The 15242-nt window shown below is 47.5% G+C and overlaps 1 protein-coding gene across 4 annotated transcripts in view; it reads left to right on the top strand.

Moving 5' to 3' along the window:
- OSBPL10 (oxysterol binding protein like 10) overlaps window positions 1-15242 on the top strand; it is a 346584-nt gene that overhangs the window by 322082 nt on the left and 9260 nt on the right. For all 4 annotated transcript variants that reach the window (XM_055284763.2, XM_055284770.2, XM_055284773.2 and 1 more), the window contains 2 exons: window positions 781-1261; window positions 14324-14510. In XM_055284763.2, the coding sequence (XP_055140738.1) occupies window positions 781-1261; window positions 14324-14510 (668 nt within the window). The remainder of the gene's footprint in view (window positions 1-780; window positions 1262-14323; window positions 14511-15242) is intronic.

The following is a 15242-nucleotide window of genomic DNA, read 5'->3' on the forward strand; positions in this document are numbered from 1 at the left end:
TAGGGTTAGCTACTCTGCCAGTCCTTTAGCAGCAGGTTCTGTATGTTAAGTGCCAGCCTGCTTTGTAACTTCCACTGGTTTCTCCTGGACCAGCCTTGAGGACTGACCTCCACAGATGGAATCGCCATGGCCCCTCTTTTCTGCGGCAGCTCTGTGGACATTTGCCTGCTGATGGGCCTGCCCCGTCCTGGAGCTGGGCCCTTTCCACAGTCCTTCCCTTCCTCGGTCATGGTGGGGCTCGTATACCATTCTTCTACCGAGGCCTCCCAGTGCACACCGTCGGTGGTGGTGGGTCCTGATCTGCCTGGACCCCCTATGAAGTGGCACCAACAAACCCCAGTATCCGTGTTTGTGGGAACACACTGACTGCCGACCTCTCCCTCCCCCCACCCCGGCCCTCTTGGTGGTGCCTGATGGCAGGGGGTATACAGAAAAGCCCTTCCAGGCTGTTTTCTTCACAGCTCTAAATAATGGAGAGTTAGGGGAGAGATGGCAGTGGAGACCGGGACAGAGACTATTGTGTTAGCCCAGGTAAGCAAGGAAGAAAATCACTCAGAACAGTCTTGTCCACGAAGCTGGGCTCCCGTTGATTCCACTGCCACTTCTCATTTCTTTGATATTGTTTCCCTTGATTTGTCATTTGTGCACAAGTCAAAACAGACTGCTCCGTGGCTGGAGATGTTATGAATTTGCTTGACAGTGGTTGCAGCCTTTACTTTTCTTTTCAGCTTTTCCATGTAATCCCAGGGATTGTCTGACTTTGTGTCCTTCCAAATGCAGGTGGTGCTTCCCACCTTTATCCTGGAGAAGCGATCTTTGCTGGAGATGTATGCAGATTTTATGGCACACCCAGACCTACTGCTGGCCATCACCGCTGGGGCCACACCAGAGGAGAGAGTCATTTGCTTCGTGGAGTATTATCTCACAGCCTTTCACGAGGGCCGCAAGGGCGCTTTAGCCAAGAAGCCCTACAACCCCATCATAGGCGAGACATTTCACTGCTCCTGGGAAGTTCCTAAGGACAGGGTCAAGCCCAAGAGGACTGCTCCCCGCTCTCCTGCCAGCTGTCACGAACACCCAGTGGCCGATGACCCTTCCAAAAGCTACAAACTAAGGTTTGTGGCTGAGCAAGTGTCCCATCACCCACCCATCTCCTGCTTCTACTGTGAGTGCAAGGAGAAGAGACTGTGCGTCAACACTCATGTATGGACCAAAAGCAAGTTCATGGGCATGTCCGTGGGGGTCTCTATGATAGGGGAAGGTAAGCCACGTCGTATGTTGGAGTTTGGCTCTTACACAGTGATGTTTCTATACCTGGTAGATGATTGATAATTTTGTGTGTAGAGTTTTTTTTGTTGTTGTTTTTAACTTGTTTTGGAATTAGAGTGTGGGTGGTAAAAGGGATGGGTTTTGTTATTTGGGGACAAGGTCTGGTAATTTCCCAGTGGGGCCAAGGTAATGGACTATCTGCCTGACAGCCGCCCACCTGGACCTTCCCATGCTGTGCACGTGTGTGCATGCAAGCCTTACAGGTACTTTTTTCTTTCAGCTTTGCATGAATATAAGAGTTGGCCTCCAAATCTGTGAAAACACATTTTTATTCATTCTCACCGGTGTTCTGGCTCACAGACAATGAGGATAATCACGCTGCCTATTCAAAATCTGCTCATAAAAATTCCCAAAACAAATCTTTTGACTCTATGCTAGAAATTCTGAAGCAAGAACATAGTATAATCACGCCACTGGTGGATCACACATTCTTATTTTAGCAAATAGCTGTGAATGAAGTTTATTCATTGTTTGAAGAAACCTATAATAATCTTTGTTAAATTTAAGCGTCTGTGTTACTGGTTCATCAACTTTTTTTTGAGTCACAAATCTCTTCGAGGCTCTAAGGCTGTGATTCTCTTCCTAGAAAAAAAGAATCTAACTCCAAATTTGTCTTTGAGTTCCAGAGAGTACATGGCTCCTTAGAAGCCCCTCCAAAACCCCATGAGATAAGAGCACCTTTCATTCACTTAGCACATTTTTATTGAGCACCTACTAGATGCTTGGCATTGCCTTAGGAGCTGTGGCTACTTGAGTAAACAAAACAGACCAAAAAAGATCTGTTCTGATGATGCTTCTGTTCTCCTTCTTTCTCATGGGGAAATGAAATAAATAAGTAAATAAAATTGATTGTGTGGTAAGTTGAAGAATGGTAAGTGTTGTAGAGAAACAAAGCAGGTAGGGGTCTGGGGAAGACCAGGGAGAGGGCAGTTGAGCTTTCAGATGAGCCGGCCAGTGGGAAGGCCTCACTAAGGTGATATTTGAGCAAAGACCCAAAGTGGGCAAAGAGGGGTAAGGCGAGCCTTATAGATCACTAGGAAAGAGTTTGTGTGCAGAAAGAATGAGGCAGAGGCCTAGAGGTAAAATGTCCCTGGCATGGGGATGGAGACAGGAAGCCCATGTGGCTGGAGCAGGGTGAACAGGGGCAGGTGGAGGTCAGGGAGGTGACGGTGGCCAGATCACATAGGACCTCATGGGCTATTGCTAGGGACACTGGCTGTTACAGTGAGGGAGCCCTGAAACCACTGGTGCTTTTGAGCTGGAGAGTACCAGGCTCAATCTCATAGTTCAGCAAGAATGCTCCAGCCATTTGTTGAAAACAGACCCTGGTGGGGGTAATGGTGGAAACAAGGAGACTAGGGAGGAGGTTGCGAGAATAACTAAGCAGGTGATCATGGTGGCTTGGACCAGGTGGAAAATAGTGGAGGAAGTAAAAGTAGTGGAGTAGTAAGGATCTGGATGGGTCCTAAAGTTAGAGCCAAGAGGATTTGCCTCTGGATGGGATGTGGAGTGTGAGAGAAAGTGTTGCCAAGGTTTTGACCTGAGCACCTAGAAGGATGGACTAGCTGTTAACTGAGATGGGGAGACTGAGGGCTGGGTATTGGGCTACTTTGAAGGAAGAGTATGGGAGCTCAGGGCAGTTGTTATGGTTTAGTCATTGAAGGGAGTGCTAAGGTAGGCAACTGTGTATGCAAGCTGGAGTTTCATAGGGAGGGTCCTGGCTGAGATAAAATATTTAAGGCCTTGAGACTAATGAGACTGCTGAGTGAGCACTGATTTCTGAAGCATTAAGCAGCATTAAGAGGTCCACAACTGAACAGCCAGCCGAGGAGACTGATGAGGGGTGGCCAGAGAAGTAGACTGAGTGGAATGGGAGAAGGTGCTCCTTGCGAGGCAAGTGAAGAAGGGCTTCAAAGTGCGAGAGTGATCAACTGCATCACGTGATGCTGGCTACTCCAGTAAGATGAGAACTGAGAAGGGATCATGGATTTTGGATCATGGAGGTCACTTGTGACCTTGACAGCAGTTGTCAGTGGAGTAGCACTCGTGAAAATCTGACTAGAATAAAGTCAAGAGAGAAGGAAGGAGAGGAATTGGGGACTGTAAATGTAGACAGTTCTTCCTTATTTAGGGTTTGCATGCAATGGTACTGTTTAGGAAAATAGCCACTCTTGGGTTCTGCTTCTCTGTTAGGTTTACACCCCAAAGTGCTGCTCCTCGTCTTGCATAGATAAGATGGCAACTCCAGAGTGCCCACAGATGCACTCAGCATTCGTGTTGGGCCTTCACCGGGGTCTTCCTTGCATACAGGTCTAGTAATCAGCCAGTTCATGCTGCAGTCGTCACACCTTCCTCTCAAGGATCAATCAGGATCAAGAAGTTCACCAATGAGACATTCATTAATTTGTGCAGGAGGCTAGGGACACACCTGTCACCAGGATGATCTTGGGCCACCCAGTTTAGGCCTTTTCCACAATTCAGATGGAGGTGGGTTGTATCTGTGGGGGAAAGATGTAAAAATACATCTATCTTTAGATAAACCTCATCAATAATGAGTATTATCCCCCTCTTAGGTTATCTTCTGTGAGAGTGCGGTATTACAACTATTTTCCAATTAGAAAAATCCCAATTCATGACTGGGTTGTCTGGCTTTTCCTGCTGTTGACAAGGGGAGACGGATGCCTGAAGTGGTCTCTCTTCTTAAAGAGGAGTTGTTACCAGTGATGACTGGACCATGAAATCTTGTAGCTGAAAGCGCATTTGTCTCCCATATGCTCCAGGGTTTCCAGCTGTGCTGTAGAGAATCCCAGGCTCCTTAGAGGGACACAGGAAGTGAGTGGCAAGGTTGGTGTTCTTCCAAGTCCACTCCAGCCTGAGCATCTCCATCCATCCTTACCTATTTACCAGATGGACTTCCCTATACAAGTTTATTTCCAAAAGGGTTCTGTTGCTTCAGAATGCTCAGCAGACCCTGGATGAGTCCAGCTATCCTCATTTCACAGATGAGGTGCCTGAGAGAGGCAGCTTGCCTAGGAACCCATGCATAGTTCACAATATCCATCCTGCCCTCAGCACAAGCCAGTGAAGGGGGATGCAGGGCAGGTGCTGGGGTCTGCTTGAGTCAGGGGCCATTTCTCAGCTCATCTCTGACCTGTGGATGAGATACCAGAATCTGAGGAGGTTCAGGCAGCCCCCTGAGTTCACAAGCCCAGGAAGGGCAGAGGATCAGGGTTGAGCAGCAGGCGGTGGGCCGGGGAAGGGGGACCAGGTCAAGGGGGGTTAGAGCCCTGTATGGACACAGCCAGGGCTGTTGAGGCCTCTCTCTGACATTGAGAAAACAAACTTGATTCAAGTGTGCTTCTGGGGTGGGGCAGGGCTAGAGGAACGAGAGGTATTTCCTCACAGGCCTCTTTTCTGACCCCAGTGACTGCTTGTTCTCCTGAACTCTGCCTTCTCCTTGGATGAAGCAACAGGGAGCTGCCACCGTGCAGCACTGTTTGGGTTAAAGCCCCCTGGCAGGTTTCAAAAAGTGTGTTTCAGCCCAGACTGGGGACTCTTGAAGTTGCATGAGCTAAGAGCTCTGGTTAGAATACTCAGGTAGCTCTTCCTATTGAAAGCAGGGAGATTGCCAAGGACTCCCCTGTGGGAGGTTTATGTTCGCATTGATTTTTATACTTGAGTTTGTAATAAGAAATGGGAGCAACATTAATTTTGATTTTGACTTATCTGGGGCTCTGTGTTTTCATAGGTTGCTTGCCTCGTGCTATGAGATTTATATTGGTAAAAAATCTTTTCCTTTTCTTAAAAACAAAAATTGGTATTCAGGAGACTCATCTCATTCTATTTAATTTTATTCCTTATTCTCAATTTCCCACATAATAAATATTTTGAAGATGAAATATGTTTGTTTGCTAGAGAAGGTAGAGAAGGCAGTTCACACTTTGTATTTATGCCCCACATGCGAGATGATTCCTTACACATTTTCTATAGATAGTATTTTAAACATGTTTACCTCCTTATCGGTAACAGTGGTGGCTCGAATAAATCTGTCATTTACCCATTCACTTATCCATTCATCCATTTATTTGTGAAGTGATTGGCACCATCCTTGATGCCAGAGATGCAGCAGAGGCCACAGCACACAGATTCCCTGCCCCGGGAGCTCATGCTCCAACAGGAGGGTCAGAGAGAAGACGAGACATGTGCGTGAAGTCCTCAGTGTGATGGATGATGATTGACACTAAGAGACAAAGTAGGAAGGAGGAGAGAGAGTGAAGCTGGGGCAGGGAGGTTGCAATTTTCAATAATGTGGACCTCAACAAGATAGAGCAGCTGAAGAAAGGCCTGAAGCAGGTTTAAGAAGGGGTCTTCTAGGCAAAAAAGAATAGCAAGTGGTAAGGCCCCAAGTTGGGAGCGAGTGGCTGGGGTGTTTTGAGGACAGCCAGGGGCCACTGTGTCTGCAGCAGAGTGAGTGGGTGGCTGGGAAGAGAGGAGATAAAGCCAGAGAGGAGAGGCCACATTTTGGGATCTGATTTTGGGGCTCTGGAACGTCTTTGCCATTTGATCTGAGATGGGAGTCGCTGAGGGTAGACATGATTTTAGCAGCATCCCTGTGTTGGCCGAGTGAAGAATAGACTGAAGGCAGAAGTGGAGAGGGCCCAGTGCAAAGATAGAAGCAGAGAGGCAAGTTGTTTCTTATTTCTCTTCTTCCCTCCTACACACACACACACACACACACACACACACACACACACACACACACACACAGTTTGAATCTGTGATTAGAGTAAGTGCTTGCTGAATAGAATGCCTTTTGTCTGGGGATTTCCCTGCACTCAGCAGAAGTGCTTGTTGCCGCTTGTCAAGGCCTGGGAAAGCTAGATTCTTAAATTGGAGTAGAGGGTCGATGCCTCCCAGTCTGTGAGCCCCTAATTCTTGCCATTAGACAAATATGTGGAAATGTTCGAAAAGGTAGATTTGCAAATCCATTTTTAGTGATTTAGGGAATTCTTCAGAGAAACGCAATCTCTCCCTTCAGGATCCTTCCTTCTCTACCAAATAGTAGTCACTGTTCCCCTGTCCCCGACCACCAGCGGTGGGCTCCGACAAGGAGGTGGGTGTGCAATGGTGTCACGTGTGTGATTGTTTTAAGGCTGGTTATGCTCCCTTCCCCACACAATGTGTTCATCTTTCCCTTCTTCCCTCTACACAGCATGTTCATCATCATCTTCTTCCCTCTGCTTCCCTGCACCCTCGTCCTTCCTGTCTCCCTCTGGTGTCTCTAGCCCTTTCACTGAAGCCACACCGTCAACGGGGCACCCCTCAGCCCAGCACCGCACATGGCCTCCTTTCATTGCCTCTGCAGCTGATCTTGAGAGAGTGATGAGGTCCTTGTAGCCCTGTGTCCCCTGAACTAACCAACATCTTTGCTCTGTCTTATTTTGGCCATTGGAGTCCGTGTCTCCACAGGGTAGGCCTGTGAGGTCTCAGGATCATAGCTGCTCTGTTTCTCATAGGCAGCAGGCGGAGGCTGCAGCCCTTGATTCACTTTACCCAGCCCAGGACCACAGTGTCGTGGGTGAGAAGCCGTGGAACACCCTCTCCTGAGGCCCTCAGTTGCAGCCTGCAGATGAAGCAGAATTAGAATTTGTTGCTCTCACTTTTTCTAACTGCTTGAAAATTCCACTCAGAACCTCTCAATAGCATGCTGAGTTCAGAAAGAAGATTCTGGAGAGAGACTGTGAAAGGCCTCTCCTGGACATGGCCCTTCCTGGCCACTCACCTGATGTTTTCCTGCTGTGGGTGGGTCTGGGCATGGCCGGGGGACCCTTGGCTCATTCTTGTGAGGCCTTGAGTTTGCCTAAGTCCTTTCAGTAGCCACGTCCCCTTATCTTTCGTATTAATTAAAACGTGTCCTCTGTAACACAGGATCTAATTTTTCACACAAACTATTTCTAAGAATCTCCAAACTTCGAAGCAGAAGGTTCTGGCTCCCACACTCAGAGCTCCTTTGACTGGCGGAAGGCAGGAGGTTGGATAATTTCCCTTCCCTCGCATATTTCCTGCACATTCCATGAATTTGTTGATTGGGTGTAAATAATGCTTTTTCCATCTCCTTATTATGAAAGTGAGATCTTACATGGGTCCACTTGGAATTGTGAACGTAAATACGCGGGCTTATCTCTTAAATCATGGCCTTTAGGCTGTGGCATATTTGACTGTAATGAAATGCTATTATGAAGTGCTTCATTATGCCCTGAATTCACTCATGTTGACCCCAGAGACTGCACCCCTTTGTCCCACCTTCTCATTTCTGTTGCTGACAGTGAGAGCCAACACTGTTCAGTCAACCTAACACCTCTTCCATGGGAAAGTGTGGGCTGCTCACCCCTCCCAACCTCGCACCGCTGTGGAGCTGAGGGGCGTTCAGCTGCTCTTTGCAGCCCACTTCCCTCAAAATGCCTGAATCAATGCCTGGTAAATGGTGCAGGCTCTTAATTGAGTCTGTGGGGAAAAACAGTTAGTTCTAATGAGAGGAAGTGACATGATTGCCACTGGGCTTGTGAGTGCCGATGCTGCCGGGTCTGCAAACACACTTCCCGGAGTTCCTTCTGTGACTCTGCTTTCCAGGATGAATGTCCCAGCTGAATATTTTGGTTCCTCAGATTGAGATTGGGCACAAAATTATTTTAAGTTTATCAGTTTGAAAATCTTAATGCTTTGCCTTTATGTTTATTGGTGAATCCATTTGTGGAATTTCAAATGAAGATCTCCCAGGCTGAGGACTAACCGTGCATGGAAAGATTGATTATTTAATGTTTTTTTTTTTTTAGCTTCTCTTAGCTGTTAGGCCAAATGAAGAAGTAACTTATATTTGTGATCCCATTTGTAAGTCTAATTTTAATGTAAGTCTTTTATTCATATTAAGGAGAGATTTTTTTTTAAATGCAACCCTGAAAAAAAAAGAGTATGTACTAAGAAGGCATAATTGCAGGTGATTTGATGAATGAACACACATTTATGGATTTTCAGAAAAAAGCCAAAGGCATGTGGTCTTGCCAGTGCCTTCAAATCAGTTTAGCTCTGAGGCTCACTGACTTCCCCCAGGACTTGGGGGAAATTTTACCTTGATTTGGAAGAGATTTTTCTGAAGACAAATGGGAGGAGGATGCTATCTCTTATGCAGTATTACATTAGAGAAAGTCTGCCCTGTGTCTCTTCCATCCCTCACAGGTATAGCCCATTGGAAGACGTTGTAGTTTCCTCCTTTTTTTTTTTTTTTTTTTGAGATGGAGTCTTGCTCTGTCACCCAGGCTGGAGTGCGGTGGGTGGCACGATCTCGGCTCACTGCAAGCTCCGCCTCCGAGGTTCACGCCATTCTCCTGCCTCAGCCTCCCGAGTGGCTGGGACTACAGGCGCCCGCCACCATGCCCAGCTAATTTTTTGTATTTTTAGTAGAGATGGGGTTTCACCATGTTAGCCAGGATGGTCTCGATCTCCTGACCTCGTGATCCGCCCGCCTCAGCCTCCCAAAGTGCTGGGATTACAGGCGTGAGCCACCGTGCCCGGCCCTGTAGTTTCCTCTTTATTGCCAGGTGGTGATACCCATCGAGAGGGCTGCTTTGAAGAATGAGGAGTAATTAAGACATAAAACCTTCAGGATTTTGGCAGTGTGCCATGCTGCAGTGCTGTTAGCTGAGTTTAGAATCACCTTCTCCATCTTCACCACAGCCGTGGGAGATACAGATACCATTATCTCTGCATCACAGATGAGGAAACTGAGGCACAGAGAAGTTAAGATTGCCAGGCTGGTGAGTGACGGAGGACTTGGAATGATCCTCTAAGATTTCATCCAGGTCTTAAAAAAAGTCGTGGCATATTCTCCACGAAAAAACATGGTGAAGAAAATCTCAGCTGTACAATCCTACCTTACTACAAAGTTCATATTTATGAATGAGACTAAGAATACCAGCCAGCTGAGTTTGTGGCCATTGCGTGTTTCCAGTCTGTAGAGGTTTCCTGCTAGACATGCAAGTGGTGGGAGTCCCCAAGGTATCCCGATTAAGGACATGAAGGGTGAACCACAAAATAGGAATGCAGTAGACATCAGGGGTGAGGTTATGGTGCCAGGGAGACATATTGCTCGCCTGGAAGGATTTTACTACCAAGTAGAGATGCTCCTTGGCTTATGATGGTGTTATGTCCCAATAAGCCCATCCGAAGGTGAAAATATCCTAAGATGAAACTACATTTAATATACCTAGCCTAGCAATATACTTGCTTAGCCCAGCCTATCTGAAACATTCTCAGAACCCTTACATGAGCCTGCCGTTGGACAGAATCATCCGGCAGCACAGTACACTCGAGAGGATGTGTTGTGTCCTAGTCCATTTGCGTTGCTATAAAGGAATATCTGAGAGCAAACAGGTTTGACTCACAGTTCAGCAGGCTGTACAAAAAGCATGTCACTGGCCGGGCGCGGTGGCTCACGCTTGTAATCCCGGCACTTTGGGAGGCCGAGGCGGGTGGATCACGAGGTCAGGAGATCGAGACCACGGTGAAACCCTGTCTCTACTAAAAATACAAAAAATTAGCCGGGCGTGGTGGCGGGCGCCTGTAGTCCCAGCTACTCGGAGAGGCTGAGGCAGGAGAATGGCGTGAACCCGGGAGGCGGAGCTTGCAGTGAGCCGAGATTGCGCCACTGCACTCCAGCCTGGGCGACAGAGCGAGACTCTGTCTCAAAAAAAAAAAAAAAAAAAAAAAAAAAAAAAAAAAAAGGCATGTCACTAGCATCTGCTTCTGACGAGGGCCTCAGGCTACATCCACTCGTGGTGGAAGAGGAAGGGGAACCCCTGTGTGGGGGTCACATGGCAAGAGCAGAAGCAAGGTGGGGGAGGTGCCAGGCAGTTTTCCATCTATGTCTGTCTGTCTGTCTGTCTGTCTGCCTATCTATCTATCTATCTATCTATCTATCTATCTATCTATCTATCTATCTATCATCTATTATCTATCTGTCTATATCTATCTGTCTGTCTGTCTATCTATCTATCTATCTATCTATCTATCTATCATCTATCTATCTATCTAATCTATCTGAGACAGGGTCTCACTCTGTTGTCCAGGCTGGAGTGCAGTGACGTGACCACAGCTCACTGCAGCCTCGACCTCCCGGGCTCAAGTGATCCTCCTATCTTAACCTCCCAAGTAGCTGGGACTACAGGTGCTCACCACCATGCCCAGCTAATTTTTTTTAAAATTTTTTATAGAAATGAGGCTTTGTCATGTTGCCCAGGCTGGTCTCAAACTCCTGGGCTCAAGCCATCCTCCCACTTCCACCTCCCAAAGTGCTGGGATTATAGGAGTGAGCCACTGCACAGGCCTAGCCTCTTTTTGACAACTAGCTCTCAGGGGAGCTCTTGCAAAAACTACTAATGCGAGCACTCACTCATTACTGCTAGGATGGCCATAAGTCATTAATGAGAGATCCCTCCCCATGAACGTAAACACCTCTCACTAGGCCCCACCTCCAACATTGGGGATCAAATTTCAACATGAGTTTTGGAGGGGGTCAAATATCCAACCTATATAGGAGTTTGTTTACAGTCACTTTGGGAGGCAGAGGCAGGAGGATCACTTGAGCCCAAGAGTTTAAGACCAGCTTGGGCAACATAGGGAGACCTCGTCTCTATAAATACTTTTTTTTTCAGTTAGTTGGGTATGGTGGTGCATGCTTGTAGTCCTAGCTACTCAAAAGGATTGCTTGAGTCCAGGAGGTCAAGGCTGCAGTGAGCCATGATCGCGCCACTGCACTTCAGCCTGAGTGACTGAGTGGCACCCGGTCTCCAAAAAAGGAAAAGAGCCTCCCTGCTGCTGCCTGGCATTACATGAGTGTCATCCCATATATCACTAGATTCAGAAAAGACCAAAATTCAAAGCATGTTTTCTATTGAACACTTACTGCTTTGGCACCATTGTAAAGTCAAAACATTGTAAGTTGAACCATAGTAAGTTGGGGGCTATCTGTAGCCCATTAGTGCTGTCGGGAGGGTGGCAGTGGACTGTCTCCTCTGGGACCTTGAAGGCATGGTGAATGGTAGCCTTCTCTTCAGGGTCCAGGGGCCTCTCTCAGCTGCCACAGTCTCCAAGTCTGTGAGGATACAGCTGGCACCCAAGGAATCGGGGTCTTGGGAGGTAAAACTTGAGTAGAGAGGGATATTTGAGGTGACCTCTCTCTCTTCCACTTTCTCTGGCTGTTGGTCAAGAATAACCAAGTGTTGATCTGTGTTTGACATTGGCTGCAATTTTCCACCTGCTTTAGGCTGTCTTCTCAATCCAATTCAGAGAAGTCAGATATAAAGGTAGGCCTTGAACAAAAAACAGTGTCAGACTTGGCCATTCTTCTCCAAGGGTCCTGATCAGAAACTATCAGGATTGAAACACCGATGTCTAATTCTCCTCAGAACACAACACTCCTCCTTTAACTGCTTGGATAGGACAGGGCCTCCAGGGTCATCTGGGATGCTCTTCTCTCTGAAATGCAGAAGGAAGAATGAATGACAGAGAGCAAGAGGTGGCCTGGGGCTTTACTTTTAGCAATATGAGTTTAGTCAAGAGAGCTCCAGCAAGTTGGAGTGGAGAAGAGGGGAGAAGGCCCATCTCTTCTGATATGCAGTGTATTTGGTGTAGTGGACTTATGCTATTTGTGGATTTGCATGAAATGTATTCAATTATGTTCCCAGCCAGAGAGAGATAGGATGTAAATGCTGCTGTGATACCTGCCCTCCAGTCCAGCCCACATGATCTGCTTCTCCTGGGTGTCTCAGTGCCTGCATGTGTCCATGTGTCTGAGGACCCCTCCACACTGGGAGGGATTGAGGCCCCTAAACACATACTAGCATTTCAACTTGGGTTTTCAGAACCAGCCAAGTATTTCATGGGTTAGGAAAACTGACTTTAATGGATTTAAATGAGAGCTGAGAGTGATGTTGTTGGTTCGGACAAGACTAGTGTGTCCTAAATACTGTAGTGCATGGGCAATTAGAGGAATTCTCCACGGTAAATTGAACTATAGTTGAACACATCTTAGTATTGACTTTAGAAACTAACAGGAACCATGACTCCTTTGTACCAATTTTTTTTTTTTTTTTTTTTTGAGACGAAGTCTCGCTCTGTCACCCAGGCTGGAGTACAGTGGCGCGATCTCGGCTCACTGCAAGCTCTGCCTCCCGGGTTCACGCCATTCTCCTGCCTCAGCCTCTCCGAGTAGCTGGGACTGCAGGCGCCCGCCACCACGCCCAGCTAATTTTTTATATTTTTAGTAGAGACGGAGTTTCACCGTGGTCTCGATCTCCTGACCTCGTGATCCGCCCGCCTCGGCCTCCCAAAGTGCTAGGATTACAAGCGTGAGACACCGCGCCCGGCCCCTTTGTACAAATTAACCCCATCTCTCCTCAGACTCCCCTGGCAAGCTCATCTATACTAAAAGAAACTTGCCCTCCCCACTCCCCCCTCCTTCCTTCTCTCTCTCCCTATCCTCCTGGTGTGTTCTCTCTCTCTCTCTCTCTCCCCCTCTCCCTCTCTCCCTCCCTCCCTCCCGCCCCCCCTTCCCCCCCTCCCCCCCCCCCCCGCAAATTCTAGCTCTAAGTGATTTAGATGTGTATGTAGCCTAAGAGGAAAGTATTAAACAGCTGAATTACTTAACCTCTCTTAAAAGTTTGTTTCCGCATTCTTATTAAAATGATAATCATTGCCAAATAGGGCTGTTGTGAGCTGAAGAAGATAGTTCATGTGGAGCTCCCAGGAATGTCTGGCAGCTGGAAAGTGCTCTCATGTGGGAGCCATTGACCCCACTCTTCACTCTTTCCAATGGAGGACTAGAAGCCCAGGAAGGTGCCGTTGCTAACCACCTCTGGTGCTCTACCCTCCTAACGCTCAGAGCACTCTTGACGAGCTCGGAGCAACCCTAGAGCGAGGCCTGGGGTGAGCTGGAGTGCAGCCGAGAATGTGCATCTCTAGGGAGCCAAGTGCCAAAGTATTGGATGGGAGACTGAGAAGTGCCTTGTGAAGATGTGATCTTAAGAGAGCTGTAGTGCTGGGTCTCAGGGCCTCTGCCAGCTGTATAGGGCCTCTGTATACAACTCTATGGCAGTCCTGGGAGCTTCTGTATTTTGGGGGTAGTCTTGGGGACTTGATGAAAACTGTGGCCCTGTTCCCTAGAAAAATGAACAAAATTCTGCATTGGTTTGAGAGGAATAAGGCCTTTCTCACTTTGGGTTGTAGGTTGGAGAACCCTTTCTCTGGAAGTGCGTGGGCAGTAAGTGTTATAGAGTCCCACTCTTGGCAGATGTCTTTCCCAAGGTTGCTGACAGCAGCTGTACAGCCTGATTTCTCTATTTTCATGAGAACCATTGAGGTTGTCTCTGTAGCTCTCAGGATAAAGGCAGAACTCTTCCTAGAAGTTTAAAAGACAAGGTCTGACCCCTGCTGACTTGGTCATCCTCCACACCTATACATACCATCTTTCTTCTGCATGTGGGCCCTCTTCCCAGCCTCTTCACACTTACCAGGCTCCTTCCTACCCCAGGGCCTTTGCACATGCTCTTCCACCTGCCCAGAACACTTCCTTCCCCTGTTCATTTTCTTAGGGAAACCTTCCCTTACCAGGTCAGTCTCTCCTGTTGGAGGCCTCCATTGTGCTGGCCACCTTGCCCTCCTACCTTTATCACTGTTAAAATTTTGTGTTCATTTGGTGACTAATGACCCCCTTTCTATTCTGCTCTCTGAGGGCAGAAAGTGGGTCTATCTTGTTCACTGCTGTATTCTCAGTGCCTTGCACACAGTAGAGCCCACAGTGAACGAGCAGCTCACCTCTGCAGAGGTGGGAGGTGTGACATCTGTGCAGGAGGCTCTGTGGTTTCCCATCTTCATTTCTTCTGATCCCCAGTGCCCTCTTCGCGTGTTTGCATGGCTAACTCTCCCTCCTCTCTCCCTGGAGGTGTGTTGAGGCTCCTGGAACACGAGGAGGAGTACGTATTCACCCTGCCTAGTGCCTACGCCCGGTCCATTCTCACCATCCCATGGGTGGAGCTCGGAGGAAAAGTCAGCATCAACTGTGCCAAGACTGGGTACTCAGCGACAGTGATATTCCACACGAAGCCTTTCTATGGAGGGAAAGTCCACAGGTAGGAGCTGGCTGGAGAGGCTCTGGCTTTGTCTTAACACAATGCTCTGAGTTTCCTTTCACCATTAGAAGACTGAGTTTCAGTAATGGGATGAGTTGAAAATCAAGATAAAATTGTTAAGGTCTTTTCCAAAAGAGATGCCTCTTCCCTACCTTACATGGCAGTTTTTTGGAGTCCTCCCCACTCTTAAACTTAAGGTTAAATCTTTGGTGATGCATTTGCAGAGCACACGCCAGAGAATAAAAGCACTTCTGTTTGTTGGAATAAACTCTCCCTTCTGAAGCCACAGTTTGTTGCTTTGCTCTAAAGTGATTGAATCTATGAACCCAGACATAGCCAGACAGTTCCCCATTTCACATTAGTTGGCTACACTATCCTCAATTCTGTGTCATGCATCCATGAGGTCAGGATCATTTCTTTCTTTTGAAAAACTGGGGAAGCCCAAGTCTAAGTAATTGAAGAAGAGGTCTGCTCTTTGAGGAAGCACAAAATTGTTTTTATTGCTGCAGCTATAAAAAATATTCCTCTTTTAGCACAGCTCTACTGTGTAAGCAAGATATACTGTACAAACAAACTTCCATCTTTGCCCTTTTTCTTGGAAAGCATTATTCTGCATGGTATTAGTGTGAGTGTGTCAGAGTGTCACAGGGGCACGTGGACACCCTTGGGGGCAGCTAGAGCCAGCACACACCAGCTCATAAGAACTAATTTATGTGTACTTCACGTTCAGTG

Source organism: Symphalangus syndactylus, chromosome 1 (assembly GCF_028878055.3).
Source record: "Symphalangus syndactylus isolate Jambi chromosome 1, NHGRI_mSymSyn1-v2.1_pri, whole genome shotgun sequence".
NCBI lineage: Eukaryota > Metazoa > Chordata > Mammalia > Primates > Hylobatidae > Symphalangus > Symphalangus syndactylus.